The sequence below is a fragment of the Calypte anna genome, chromosome 7 (genome assembly GCF_003957555.1).
Source record: "Calypte anna isolate BGI_N300 chromosome 7, bCalAnn1_v1.p, whole genome shotgun sequence".
Classification (NCBI taxonomy): Eukaryota; Metazoa; Chordata; class Aves; order Apodiformes; family Trochilidae; genus Calypte; species Calypte anna.
In genome coordinates this window covers 39,068,051-39,083,603 of record NC_044253.1, presented here as the reverse complement: position 1 = coordinate 39,083,603, position 15,553 = coordinate 39,068,051, and the positions used below count along the sequence as shown (strand labels likewise).

Sequence of the window (15,553 nt, the reverse complement as noted above, 5' to 3'; positions counted from 1 at the left end):
CTACTCAAAACACACATGGCAAACCACCAGATACTGAACAGCACATTCACTATCAGAGCTTCTCCTGATTTCTTATGACTATCACCTGCAGTCTGCTCTGATTTCCAAAGGAGTTTCTACAGGCAGGAGTAGGACCAGGCTCTTGCAACTGAGTTTTCTTTATTATTTTGGATAAGGCAAATAGCTTAAACTGTGTCTTAAGACATTGGTGACAGAGGAAGTTTGGATTTCTTTGTAAAATATTATGTGACAATTTCCCCTTTTTTAGCACACAGACAATAAATGCATTTTCAGCCAAAGTATAGGCTGCATTCTCTATAGAGCTGCACAGGCTGCCCCTGGGCTTCAACTGATAAAATTATTTTTTTATTGGTCAAGTACATAAGCAAAAAAAAAAAAAAAAAATTCAATACTTGTAATCAGCTGTCACCCTCTCCTTGTTATTAACTGTCAGGTATTACTAATGGACTGGGAACTGCACATGACATAGGGACAGTATCTGCTGTCCTGTCCTTCAATTTCAACACGCAAATCACATAATTATGGGTTTAACCTTTTCAATGCATTACTGATTGTATTTTATTGCTGAGGTGTGAGAAGTTTGGACCTGGGTGTTGGGTTTCCCACCCCCAGCTGCTCCATTTGCAGCTCCCTAACTCCTGCTCTTCCAGCTAGGTTGGTTCCTAAATATAAGAGGAAGCTGTGCTTGGTTTTTTTCTGGTGGTTCTGTGATAGATACTGGGAGCCCACCTTGATCTCTGATGTGCTCAAGCACTTCTTGGAAATTTCCCTCCTCTTCCTTCCCCTCTCTGACCACAGACACAGATACAAGCACACACAGAGATGTTCAGCCCCAAAACATGAACCCAGAGCAATGTCTGCTCATTCTTTTGAGCCAAACTCTGTTAAACTATGAAATAATACTTGTCAAACTAGATAATACTGGCAAGCAGCATTTATCACTGAGTATGGAGATTAGTCTTTTGAGCTAAGCCACAGGTCCCTAAATACTGTGACAATAATAAAATTAAAACCAGAGGACACAAAAACCCAATCTGTAAATATCTGACAAAAGGCAAAATGAGGGACTAACATTTAATTAGAAATACAACTAGATTGTTACTGAAGAGCAGCCTTAGGAGAGGAAACCACAGACACTTTGCAAAGGACTTGTGACAACCTGAGACTCATTGGGATCAAGATTCCTGGTGCTGCTTAGAGAGAATTATCCCTACAAGTTACCAGCACCACATCCAAGCATATCCAAGACCTCCCTGGGGTTAATTTTTGTTATAAAACATGACAAAATGTTCTGTTCTGAGCTTGAACATCCACAAAGATGTTCAACCCCAATACATGATCCCAGAGCAATGTCTGCTCATTCTTTTGAGCCAAACTCTGTTAAAATGTGAAATAATATTTGTCAAACTAGGTAATACTGGCAAGCAGCATTTATCACTGAGTGTGGAGATTAGTATTTTGAGCTGTGCCACAGGTCCCTAAATAGGTTGGAGCCAGGGGGGGGTTGGGCTCTTTTCCCAGGCAACTCTCAGCAAGACAAGAGGGCACAAAGGGTCTCAAGTTGTGCCAGGGGAGGTTTAGGTTGGAGATGAGAAAGAATTTCTTTCTGGAGAGGGTGATCAGACATTGGAATGGGCTGCCCAGGGAAGTAGTGGATTCTCCGTGTCTGGAGAGATTTCCAAAGAGCCTGGATGTGGCACTGAGTGCCATGGGCTGGGAACTGCAGCGGGAGTGGATCAAGGGTTGGACTTGATGATCTCTGAGGTCCCTTCCAACCCAGCCAATTCTATGATTCTATGAATCCAACCATAGGTCTGAGTCCAGTGCTAAGCCATGTCCCTAAGCACCACATCTACATGATTCTTAAATGCCTCCAGATTATTTCTTTCAGTACAAAGAAAATGGACAGAATCCCACTAGATCTGAGAATGAGAGGTCATTCCAGCTGGTACTCAACAAACAGTTCTAATAAGCACCGTGCTGAGAAGCAGTTCCAAAGGATGGAAATGCAGCCATTGATGGGTTGAGTTGCAGTTTCCTGTTAAAGCTTACAACAGGGTGAGAATGGAACAAAACAAAAAGTTTCCAGCATACCACAGAAGACCCATTTCAGGAGGTTAATTACATGTATTTAGCACTCCTGTAACTTGCCAGATCAACAGAACAACCAAATTATGGTAGGAAATGTGTTTTGAGCCAGTGTGTCCTGCTGTCTAACACAATTCAGATTGTTTTTTTCATATTACTGTCTTGCCCCCTCTGAGTTTTCCAATTGTGTATCAAGCTGTTTATAAAAAATATTGGTGCATGAACTGGACAGAAGCCTGCATGGTGAGGCAGCTCTCTGCTCTTATGATCACTAAACCTGTTACCAGTGATAACATTTCCACTGTAGATTGTTTTGTAGCACCTGGAGAAAAGGAGCTGATTGGAGTGATTTATTTTCACTCCTAGGGGAAAAAAAAATAAAATTAGCCCCAGAGCCTTTGCAAATGCTAGAATAAAACCAATCACAGCACTGGCTGGTGACTGCATATCAGCTAAGAGATTTTTTTAAAATTACTGATACAAGAATAAAAAAACCTACTTTTTAGCAGTAAAATATTTTTTCCCAGTTGTTATTTAAAGTATGCAACTTGAACAGTTTATAGGTGTTTGGTTTTGTAGAATGAGTAAGAGTTAACTTGGAAACAAGAAGTGAAAACACACCAAATGAAGTGAACTGCCTCCCGTGGGGTTTATTCATTCTGCAGGATTAAGGGCTCAGTTGCAGGCAAACATAATTATATAAAATATATATATTAAAAAAAAAAATATATATATATATATAAAATACTCAGATCTTTGCATCCAGAAGATGAAGGGAAGAAAAAAAAATTGGGGAAAAAAACCCCCACCCTCTCTCTTCTCTGCTGTGTTACCTTTTTTCATAGGAAACACTCATTTTATTTATTCTGAAATAAATCTCATTTAACTACAAAGCATCACTGCATTTTTCATCCCCCCCTGGCAGCACAGCTCTGCTGTCTGATGATGATATTTACAGACATTCATTCTCTGTAACTGTATCTACCTGCTTAGAAATCTGCTGTTTCTCTAGATCATTCCTTGCTGGGAGGGACTTCAGCTGTGGAATCTGGCAGCAAACTGAGGGATGGAAAAAAAAAAATAAAAAAAATCTCTGCCTTCATAGTTTATTTGCTGTGCTTTTACAGCTTAGCCTATTGCAATTTAGGTGCCCTAAAAGTTGTACAAACTCTTGGTTGTTATAAGATAGCAGAAAACCAGAACTCCAACACTCCAGACCTATGTGTTACAACTTCCCACACATCCCAGGAGCTGCCTGAAACAATGAGGTTACCTTGAAATTCTCCTTATTTTGAGAGGGGGAAGGAGAAATCTAAAAATAAAAGTCTAAATAGTGTTGTCACAGGTACTTCCTCTGGCAGACCTAGATAAAACACAGCCATCTTTCTATTAGAAAAAGATTTCTCAGTAAAATTATTGCCTGTTTAAATACAGGCTTTCCAAAAAGTTCCTAGCACTTCACCTTAATCCAGGTAACACAAAGACCATCTCTTTCTTTGTATTCTAGTACTGTCTTCTTAAGAATTTCTGCCATAAATAAAAGGTAGAAAACAAATCAATATAAAACATCATTTGGCATATTTGAAGGTGAAAATGGGAAATAAGCACCTATGGTTATATGGCTTCCCACTCACACGTTTCCTTGAAAAACACAACTATACCAAAATTGTTTTAGCTTTCAAAAATCAAGTGATAAACGAAAGGAAATTTTTCTCCCTGTTTTTTAATTGCATGAAAGAGAGAAAATCTTTTAATCTAGAAAAACACCCAGTATCAGACCTGGTCAAGTAAACACATCCCAAGTGAGCAACAGGGAAAGAAATGTATTTTTGCTTGATTTTGTAATCCTGTTCCTATCTCTCTTTGCCCCTTCCATCAGCTTCTTTAAATATACGTTTAATTTCAACAAATACATCAACAGCCACACCAGTTAAAGGTTCCATGCCTCCAGTAAAGCTCTTGTTGTATACAAGTAAAAGGTTCAAACAGAGTTCTTCTAGCAAAAGCAAGAAAAAAATACAGCTGATGTTATGGGTAGGTTAGGGGGGAAAAAAAATTAAAACAAGGGAAAGAACAACCAAATTCAGAAGCACTTTTTTCAGAATTAGAAAGCACTATAACCTGCTCAAGTCCTCTTTAGGTCACCTTGAAAACCAGGAGATAACCAGGTGAAACCCTGGCTGACTTTACAACTATAGAGCAAAAGTTACTAATACTTAATTCTCTACTTCAGTCCCTAAAAATCTGAGTCAGGATCCTCAAATAATGCCCATATTCACTTACAGATGTGTGCACTGTGGAGACACCTTGGACAGAGGAAAAGAAAGCTTTTCCAAGCCAATATTACTGTGGTTGGAACTCATCCACTTTGTGATGGAGCTGCCACAGGAAAACGTGCTAAATTTTGGAAAATTAAAAGAAATGGGGAGAAAAGAATAGTAAAAGAATGGATCTCTGGTCTAGAGTTCTTCATTCATCCCAGGAAATTTCAGATACTAAGATATTTAACAAACATGAGCTTATAAAAACCACACTGAAGTGTCAGAATATGTATTTTAAAATTCTTCCATTATATTCCAATTCACAGAAGCAAACCTTCCATTGTCCCAGCCACTGTTTCATGCATCTGGAGTAGAGAGGGTAGATGCTGGGTGGTAGGAGGGAGGTTTTCTCCTGAGGAAATGTCATCAGCAGTCAGAGAAAATTTTCACCTCTTCAGAACAAAAGTTTTTTTTCCCCTGTTTGCTTCTATTTAGCACCAATGCTGGGAGTTGTAAAGAACCAAATAGGATCATTTGTTGTAACTCATTATAAGGAAGATCTCATCAAAGGAGGAGAGGGAGAAAAAAAAGAGAAAAAAGGGAAGGGAAAAGGGAAGGGAAAAGGGAAGGGAAAAGGGAAGGGAAAAGGGAAGGGAAAAGGGAAGGGAAAAGGGAAGGGAAAAGGGAAGGGAAAAGGGAGAGGGAAAAGGGAAGGGAAAAGGAAGGGAAAAGGGAAGGGGAAAAGGGAAGGAAAGGAAGGGAAAAGGGAAGGGAAAAGGGAAGGGAAAAGGGAAGGGAAAAGGGAAGGGAAAGGGAAGGGAAAGAGGGAAGGGAAAGGGAAGGGAAAGGGAAGGGAAAAGGGAAGGGAAAAGGGAAGGGAAAAGGGAAAAGGGAAGGGAAGGGAAGGAAGGGAAGGGAAGTGGAAGGAAGGGAAGGAAGGAAGGGAAGGGAAGGGAAGGGAAGGGAAGGGAAGGAAGGGAAGGGAAGGGAAGGGAAGGGGAAGGGAAGGGAAGGGAAGGGAAGGGAAGGGAAGGGAAGGAAGGGAAGGGAAGGGAAGGGGAAGGGAAGGGAAGGGAAGGGAAGGGAAGGGAAGGAATGGGAAGGGAAGGGAAGGGAAGCGGAAGGGAAGGGAAGGGAAGGAAGGGAAGGAGAGAAGAGAAGAGAAGAGAGAAGAGAAGAGAAGAGAAGAGAAGAGAAGAGAAGAGAAGAAGAGAAGAGAAGAGAAGAGAAGAGAAGAGAAGAGAAGAGAAGAGAAGAGAAGAGAAAGAGAAGAGAAGAGAGAAGAGAAGAGAAGAGAAGAGAAGAGAAGAGAAGAGAAGAGAAGAGAAGAGAAGAGAAGAGAAGAGAAGAGAAGAGAGAAGCCTTTTTTTGTTAAATTTCCTTTTTTTTCCAACAGATACAACAATTTCAATGATAGGAAACAATTCTCTATTAGTTAGTCTGAATCATCTTGGGCAGAAATGATAGGAAACAATTCTCTATTAGTCAGTCTGAATCATCTTGGGCAGATAATAATCATCTTGGCAGATAACAAGGGAATACTGAGTGGAATGTCTGGGACTGGGATTACCTCTGAGGAGTACAAAACATGGGGAGAAAAATAAAAATCCAGTGTTATTATTTTGACAGAGCAAATCACACTGGCTTTAAGTAATTATTTGCTAGGTTACATGGATTGAGATATTAAATATTATAACTTATTTATCATCCAACAATTATTGTCTAGTTGCAATCTCTCTGCTACATGGCTGCAAAAGAGTTGAAGAAGCACCAGACAGACAAAATTGAAGGAATCACTGCAGACCCAGCTTATTACTACAGCTTTAGGAGTTAGAGGAGAAAGGAAGAAAAAGAAAGTGCATTTCCTCTTCATCTCTTGATTCAGATCTCTCAATGAAACAATGAAAAATTTCACATCTAGAAAGGCCAGGAAAGTCCCTGATGCCTTGCATTTTTTTGTGGGGGATTTTAAAACATCCCACAGAAGATTTTTTTTTTTTTAAGTGCCTCTTCTAAAAAAACACCTTTTCCAGCTTCAAGAGAAGATGTTTATTTCTTCTTGACTTTGCTAAATAGTTTTGCTCTGACTCCTTTTTGCCACAGGGCAACCATCAGTCCCTAAAGTGTTCACACTCTGATGGGCAGAGGTAAAACCCAACACTCCTCAAGCTCTGCAGTTTCAGAGAGCCTGTTGCTACCAGCAGGCCATATGAACCCCAGGTGGAACCCTCATTTTTAATACACCAATTGGTGTGATACAGCAAAGGAAAACACAGCACTAATTTCAGGATGTACAGATTGGTTGTGCCACATTCAGAGAAAGGAAGAACAAATGAAGTTCTGAGTGGCAGCAAAAACTAAGCAGAACGAGGAGAGAATAGACCAAGTCCAAAACCAGAAACCATACAAGAAAATAAATTAACTGGACTAATTATAAGGAATGGCTGGAAAATGTTTGAGCACTGAATAAAGGGCATCTGAATGATGAAGGATATTGAGAACCACTGAACAAATAAAAGAAGCTGCTTGATACCCCTCAATCTTTCCAGCTGGACAAAGCACAACCCAACAGCTGTTCAAATTGTGCCCACTCCTCAGACACACATCAGCAATTCTGCACTTTAGTTATGGTGGTATGAAAATAAAGGCTTTTTTTTGTTGTTTTGTAGCTTGGGAGGAGAGTTCCTTCTTCCTTCGTCCTAACCTTCGTCCTTCCTTCTTTCTTGAAGGAGAAAAAAAATTCATTGACATTAAAATTTAAGCTTTCTTGCTGAGAAAGTGTAAAAAAAAATTGGTGAGGAATATTTGATGACCCTGACACAAAGTGATGCTGCTCTCCAAGGCTGAACCCCCACTAACAGGGGAGTCTCCTCCCCCTGCAGCTCCTGGACCCACTGCTTGTGACACCCAGAGGGACATTCCCTGAGTTCTGAATTTTTCAAAAGCATTTACTTGTTCTTGCAGGGCAAATATCATGGCAATCCCATGCATATAGCAGTCATCATCTCAAACTGGTTAAGAGAAGAAAGAAGAATCCTGGCTGCAGCTAGCATGCCTGTACAGGTAATCAATTTTATTTTTTTTAATGCACTCCTGCTTTTAGGACTAAATCCAAATCCTGTCCTCTCATTGTACTACAGGGTTTTATGTACACTAGGACTTGCCAAATTTTGCCCTTTAAAGTGATGTTTGTACTTCATTAGTGGCTCTGCTGCTGCAGATATTGCTATAGGTGACTTCTATGTCACAATGAGTCTTCAAAGACTTTAATCTGTGGGAAAGGCACTAAAAAGATTATTTTTTTTGCAAAACAGATGTGTGCAGTAATTCAAATTAATAAATGCAAAAGACATTCCAGCTGATATGTTGTAAAGGCATTGATAGCTTTAATGTTGTTTAAAGAAAAACTTTAAAATATTATATAAAACCTTTTTGGAGGGGAAATTAAAGGATTAAAACCCAGATATAATTTTTGAGTGGGATCTTTTTAGCCACCTGTGGATGCGATACATATTCTTACACAAGTACTGTGCCATGGGTTTTTTCCAGCAACCTAATCTGTGTGTCAGTTTCTTTAATTTACTGGCTCTTTGAGGTTTAATGTTTGCACTATACCCAACCTTTCACCTTCTGGAATTTCAAAGACAAAGCAGCGTGGTTTTCACATCGTGGAACTAAACAGAATTTTTTGTTTACCCCAGTTTCCAGTTTTGGAAGACCAGCATCTGAATTCCCTCTCTGTGCTGGAATTTACAGCAGAGCTCCTGTTATTCCTTCTTATTTCTCATCCCCTCCTTCTCTGTTCCCTGTGCTCCAGGGACCACTGGAAAAATCTCTGCAGAACTCTGTGGTTTCAGAACGACAACGAAACGTGGAACACAAAGTGTCAGCCATCAAGAACAGTGCTCAGGTATTTTAGTTTTCTCCTCTTTGCCACGAGACACACCTGAACCAGCTTTCAGCTGGGCAGCACAGATCCTTTTCCAACCATTTTCCATCATTCTGGGGACATCAGCCCAGATTACCTGGTGGCACCTGATCCATCACTCAGCTGGATCCCCAGGTGTTTTACAGCTGCTCTGGCTTCAGTGTGGGAGCTCCCTATTTTCAAGGTAGCTCATTGACCCTTATGCAAGTTGCAGGAAGTGTTGCTGAGTGTTTCTGAGTGCAGAAACACAGCTACAGTCTCTAAAAAGATGTCTGAGGTTCAGTAAACCTAGTTCTGCAGTATCACCTCTTGTAGCTGGGTCAGCCTTCATCACCTCTACATTCCCTCCCAAGATCTCTTTGTAAAGCTGAAAGTGAAATGAAATAATTACATATTAATTGTAATTATGAGACATGAAGAGAAGAATATTGGGAGGTGATGGTAACAATTCTCCAGGAGTTTCCCAACCATTGCAGACCTGTAGCAATGTCTCAGAGAGACCTCAGAAGCTCAGAGGAGGAGAAAGATCCAGATGAGCTTTGCTCTTCTGCTCTCCCAGCCCTACTTTCAGCTTTGCAAAGGTCTCAGGGGAGTTTTATTTGAAATATTCTCTCCACGGGGTGTTCAAGAGCAACACTTTTGGTATATTGCTAAGAGGTCCTCGTAGCATTTTCTCACGAGTGTCTTCCTACTAAGGGGAAAAAGGGTTAGAAAGATGAAACCCTTAAAAGGACAAAGCCAGCTTTAGGAGAAGGTGATACTGAATCTCTTATCTGTGTGTCAAGTTATGAGATAAGAGGTGTGAAATAAAAGCAGAGAAAGCCGCAACACAGCAGATCCTGTGCTGCTCCTGCTGCCTCTGTGGGAAAGAGCAGCCACCCCTGAAAGAGCAGTGAAAATAAGAATGATTTCTAGGTAAGAAATAATTTTTTTTTTATTTAGTAAGCAATTAAGTTGAACAGAGCACAGACTTTAAAAAAAAGAAAAAAAAATCTAGCCTCTAAATTAAAGAATAAAACAAAATGGCTGATGCTGTGTGTCTTGCCTTAGCAAATGGCATCTGTATTTTCACAATACTTGTGTCCTGGGACACTAAAAAGGATTTTTTATGAGTTGTTGGCAAAATCAAGGATTCCTATAGACAGCATAGAAAGAGAGAGAAATAAAGCAGATTGTTTCCTGCAGTTTTATTTTCCTTCTTCTGATGTGCCTTTCTTTTTGAATTATTGTTTTGTTCCTAGGAAACACCTTCTAAACTTTTTGCAGCACACATGAAAACAAATCCTCGCAAAAAAATCCCAAGAAAGCAAGTGAAAATGTTTTATATCTTTACCCAAGTCCTGAAGTAACATTCTAAAAAAAAAAAGTTATAAAAAATATTATAGTTATAAATAGGTCATTTATAAATAGGTGCATTTATAGGTCAATTGTCTTTTTGAAAGTTAAATAAGTTAATAAACCACAGTTCCCAGAGCTGCTTAGGGATTTTCAAATGATAAGAAAGGAAAACAATACATTAAGAATTTGTCCATCACAAAACACATTCCTTTTGTCACCATGAATGCCCAAATAACTTTATTTTCTTTTCCCTGGAAAAGCTGACTGACCAAGATGTCAAATACCTGGAAGACTTGCAAGAGGAATTTGACTTCAGGTATAAAACATTACAAAGTTTAGGTAAGAGATTTTGTTATAATTTTTAGACTCTCTAAGCTGACTGATTCTGCAGCTAGACCCCAGTGTCAGACTTTTTTATGAATTACAAGGATTATGTATATAACAATAAAAAAAGTATTTTTAGTTTACATAAAACTGAACATAATGGTTCTTTTGGGAACAAGAGGATAATCAGGATCTTATTGAGCAAGTAGAGTAATTTTGTATAGATAAGTGGGATAATGGCATGAAAAGTGGTACTTTTCTTGATTTAGAGAACCTATTTTTCATCAATTCCTCATCTTTGACAGGATGGGGGAAAGCCTCTTATTTCCCAGAGTTGTGCAAAACTGATTTATTTTTTTTTTTTAGCCTCTAACTTTCTGTTCTTTTTTGCTGACAGTGGTGATAACCCACTGGTAAGCACTCTGAATGCAAGTCTGGCCATGATGGTTCAGAGTTGCACTGGGCGACAGCCCCTGCATGATCTTTCAGAAAAGAAAATTATGTCACCTGTGTTTGCTCAGATATCTTCCAATTTTCCTTTAAGCATGCAAAAATACTGGGCTGGAGGTGTCCAAGGTGTTAAACACGGCATTCCTAAAATGTTTAAGGCTGGATGTGGCCAGGTATTTGGCAGAGATCAAGTTGCTGTGGTTTTAATGAGTCGGTAACCATCAGAAGTATTGACCACACAGAAGATTTTGCCCCACTGGCAAAAGAAAATTTGCTTACAGGAATGACTAACAAGGCTTAAAATGTCACCAGCAGAGCCACCTTGCCCTGCCTTCCCATGTCTGTGGGCAACTTCTGTGACTGAGCTGCCCTGACCATCAGGTCCTTGTCTGCCTCTGCTGAAACAGCTGAATGTAATGGGAAGATGGGAATCCAGAGCTCAGCAGAGACACAGCTGGCACCAGTCTCTTTTTTGAAGCTAGCATAGAATCACAGAATCATAGAATGGGCTGGGTTGGAAGGGACCTCAGAGATCATCAAGTCCAACCCTTGATCCACTCCCGCTGCAGTTCCCAGCCCATGGCACTCAGTGCCACATCCAGGCTCTTTGGAAATATCTCCAGACACGGAGAATCCACTACTTCCCTGGGCAGCCCATTCCAATGTCTGATCACCCTCTCCAGAAAGAAATTCTTTCTCATCTCCAACCTAAACCTCCCCTGGCACAACTTGAGACCCTTTGTGCCCTCTTGTCTTGCTGAGAGTTGCCTGGGAAAAGAGCCCAACCCCCCCCTGGCTCCAACCTCCTTTCAGGGAGTTGCAGAGAGTGATGAGGTCTCCCCTGAGCCTCCTCTTCTCCAGCCTCAACACCCCCAGCTCCCTCAGCCCTTCCTCACAGGAATTCTGCTGGATCCCTTCACAGCCTCCTTGCTCTTCTCTGGACCTGCTCCAGCACCTCAATCTCCTTCCTGAGGGGCTGAGGGGCCCAGAACTGGACACAGGACTCAAGCTGTGGCCTCACCAGAGCTGAGCACAGGGGCAGAATCCCTTCCCTGGACCTGCTGGCCACGCTGTTCCTGAGCCAGCCCAGGATGCCATTGGCCTTCTTGGCCACCTGGGCACACTGCTGGCTCATGTTCAGCTTCCTGGCAATCCAGACTCCCAGGTCCCTTTCTGCCACTCTGTGCCCAGCCTGGAGCTCCCCATGGGGTTGTTGTGTTGAACCTCATCCCGTTGGGATCAACCCAACTCTCCAGCCTGTCCAGGTCCCTCTGCAGAGCCCTCCTGCCTTCCAGCTGATCCACACTCCCCCCCAGCTTAGCATGAAGGATGCAAAAAGAGCAAAAGGTGGGGGAAAGCAAGGACAGGGAGGGAGAGCTGCACGTGGAAAAGCACAGGGCAAGAGATTGGGAAAACTTGAAACTCACGCATGATCCACAGGAGGCAAAAAATTACTGAGAGGGGGAAATACCCAGTGATGACTACTCCTGAAATCCCCAGTGATTAACACTTTACCTCCATTTCCAGTGCCTAGCCTCCATCCTCCCTGCCAGACATGAAATCCACAGCAAACCCAAAGAGCTTTATCCTAACTGCATGAGCATATTTCAGCAGTGCACAGCATCACTGAGCCAAGACAGATGTACCAAATACAGGAGTGTGCACCTGAACAAGACATTTATGGATTTCTAGGCATCATCCATATGTTTTCTACCTTTTCGTCATCTAAAGAGTGGGGTCATAAACCTCATCTCAAACCACCCCTAAAGTCAGGCCATGGAGATGAAACACTATTACATAACCTGCTGATTTCTGCAGTTTATTTTTTCACAGGTGGTTTTTACCTCTCCCCTCCTCCCCAACAAACACAGGCACATACCCACATGAGTATTTCTACTCATTTTTTCTTTTTTTTTTTTTTTTTTTTTCTCATCCCCCTGCAGAGCAGACCGATAAAAACAGCGTCCTCATTAAGCAGGAAATGTTGGCTTTGCAGGCAATGCTCAACACTTTAGACTACAAGAGAAAGGTTGGTGACAAGTTTTGTCATTTGTGGTTCGTTTGCTTTCTCCCCTTTTTCCCCACATCTAATGCTCAAACATGTATACGTGCCTGCTGTCTCCTCCACCCAGAAGAATAGATAATTTACACCGGTTACAAAGCCCCAAGAGGTTTGGGGTTGGGTGTGTGATTTTAAAAAGAAGATCTTTGCAAGTAAATAACAGGTCAAAGATTTGCTTCTTCACACTTTAGAAGGTGAAGGCATCACTTCACAGGACTTATGTGTAGGTACCTTAGTTGGTAAAAAAAAGTATTCAGAGTAAATGTAATAATTAAATAAAATGTAATAAACCCAGAAAGGTGCATATAATACCCTGCTGTGTTCAGTGACAAAGCCTTGCAAATATAACAAATATTTCCCTGGCCACTTCTTTGCTGGCACAAAAATTAGTATGTTTAGAATCATAGAACTGGCTGGGTTGGAAGGGACCTCAGAGATCATCAAGTCCAACCCTTGATCCACTCCCGCTGCAGTTCCCAGCCCATGGCACTCAGTGCCACATCCAGGCTCTTTGGAAAGATCTCCAGACACGGAGAATCCACTACTTCCCTGGGCAGCCCATTCCAATGGCTGATCACCCTCTCCAGAAAGAAATTCTTTCTCATCTCCAACCTAAACCTCCCCTGGCACAACTTGAGACCCTTTGTGCCCTCTTGTCTTGCTGAGAGTTGCCTGGGAAAAGAGCCCAACCCCCCCCTGGCTCCAACCTCCTTTCAGGGAGTTGCAGAGAGTGATGAGGTCTCCCCTGAGCCTCCTCTTCTCCAGCCTCAACACCCCCAGCTCCCTCAGCCTCTCCTCATAGGATCTGTGCTGGATCCCTTCACCAGCCCAGTTGCCTCCTTTGGACCTGCTCCAGCACCTCAATCTCCTTCCTGAGGGGCTGAGGGGCCCAGAACTGGACACAGGACTCAAGCTGTGGCCTCACCAGGGCTGAGCACAGGGGCAGAAATTTAGAAATTAAATTTAGAAATTTAGGCAACTTGAGTCCTTGTGCTTCTCATGGATAAAAGCAAGCAAAAAAAACCTGAGTGCACTGGGCATGATACAAAAGGAAGACTTTTTGACCTTGATAGAACTTGTAAATGTCAACTTCCTGGAGGCGTCCTGCCCACAAAGAGTACAACAGCTCACTTTCCCACCCCAAACCAGAAAGTTTTACTGAGGAAGAGTTCAAAGAGATTCAAGACTGATGTCAACTACAATGAGTGATGAACCCAGTCACCTGTAAATCAGAGACTAAAGCCATAGGGGCTAAATATGGTAACTTTCAAAGCCAAAACTTTCAAAGTCAATGTCATCAGCCCTTCTATAATACCTGCTGAATTTTGTGGCTGTTCCTTGGGGTGGGTTTGTGATACCTTTGGTATTTTGCAGGAAGTCCTCAGTAAAATAGGGCGTGTGATTCATGAAATTGAACTGCTGCTGAGCAACATGCTGACTGAGGAGCTGCTGGACTGGAAGAGGAGGCAGCAGATTGCCTGCATTGGGGGCCCTCTCCACGGTGGGCTGGATCAGCTACAGAACTGGTGAGCTTGCCCTGGGCTTCTATTTCCACTGAAAACCACAGGAAGTCTGCTACACATGAAATGATCTGTCCTTTAGATCGTTGCAACGGAGGCAAATTCATCAGCAGCTAGGCAAGCAAATACCAAAAATGCAAATTTTTTGGTGGGCAACGTTTGGTATTTAGAATTAACAGCATTAGAGTGAACTGGTGAGCTTGAGATGGGGCAGTCAGTAATTTTTTGGGTTGATGGTTGGTCCAGATATAGGATACATGCCCTCTTGGGAGTTTTGCTTGAGTAAAAACTGTGCTGACTGAGCTGAGGACAGGGAGAGTTTTGCCTAGGCAGGAGCTGGGCTGACATTTTGTGCTTTGACTCAGCAGGTACACCAGGCTTCAAACTACACAGGAATTGAATGGCAGTAGTCTCTGTGGTTCTAAAGGTGATTCCAAATTAAAAAAAAAATTAAAAAGCATTATATTAAAAAAAGTGATGCAGCCAGAGAATGTCAGTGCTCTGGTGATTTCTCTCCCAAAGTTCTCTTAAGGAAAAGGTGAAGTAAAAAGATGAATACAGGAAGGAAAACAAAAAAACCCTATTTAAGTTTGAAGACAAAGTCTTTTTTTCTTTTTCTGTGTGCTTTTTTGACTACTAAATACAATAAAAATAGCTAAAAGATGTGATTTTATACAAGCATGCCCTATTAAACTATTACCAAGTGTTCAGATTTGATTTTCCTTATTGCTTTCACATTTGAGAAATTCACTTCCTCGGTTTCACAACTTTCTTTTTTATATAAATATTCTCCCTTTAAAGAGCCTGTTTTCCAAAACCACTCAGCTGTAGGAAAGAAATAAAATTGGCACAAGTGCTCTGCAGGTACAATGTCAAAACTGGGCATATATTTCACAGACAGTGTTGCACTGCTGTTGATGGGACCTGTTGCAAGAACACTTCTCTTTGAAAAAAAAGCAGGAAATTTTGGCCTGAGGTATTTACACACTCCTTTAAAAAAAAAAAAAAAAAAGAATGAATATGAGCCTGGATAAAGCTAGAAAGCACCAGTTAGCACTGACTGTGATTTCCCTAAACAAGAACTTCAGCAGCCAAAACGCTCTAAGCAGCCATCAAAACTAAAGTTTGCAAACTCATTTCTGTCTTCCTGTAGTTTTACCCTGCTGGCAGAGAGTCTGTTCCAAGTTAGAAGGCAACTAGAAAAACTGGATGAGCTGTTGACCAGGCTGACTTATGATGGGGACCCTATTCCAGTGCAAAGACCTCAGCTGCTGGAAAAAGTCAACTTTCTGCTCTACAACCTCTTCCGCAAGTACGTAAATGGCTGCCAAGGTCTGGGGGCTTCACCTGAGCTGAACCCAACTGATCATTGGCACCAGGGAGACCATCTGGTTAAAAACAAAACAAATGAAAAAAAAAAAAAAAGTTGAGTCTCTGAGGATCTTGAAGGTCTAGTTTCCAATATTGAAAGTATTTACAGCTGTCCTCAAAATTTCTAGAAGGCGAAGGTGCCAGGCAGATCCTCCTGTGCAGGAGTTGAAGTCAAGTTCTGACTCTAGGT

At 41.6% G+C, this 15,553-nt stretch overlaps 1 protein-coding gene across 1 annotated transcript in view; it reads left to right on the top strand.

Annotated features, from left to right (window-relative positions):
* STAT4 (signal transducer and activator of transcription 4) overlaps positions 1-15,553 on the top strand; it is a 34,548-nt gene that overhangs the window by 4,334 nt on the left and 14,661 nt on the right. The window contains exons 3-8 of the mRNA XM_008496957.2: positions 7,335-7,433; positions 8,188-8,280; positions 9,897-9,975; positions 12,354-12,439; positions 13,847-13,998; positions 15,146-15,304. Coding sequence (XP_008495179.1) covers positions 7,335-7,433; positions 8,188-8,280; positions 9,897-9,975; positions 12,354-12,439; positions 13,847-13,998; positions 15,146-15,304 — 668 coding nt within the window. The remainder of the gene's footprint in view (positions 1-7,334; positions 7,434-8,187; positions 8,281-9,896; positions 9,976-12,353; positions 12,440-13,846; positions 13,999-15,145; positions 15,305-15,553) is intronic.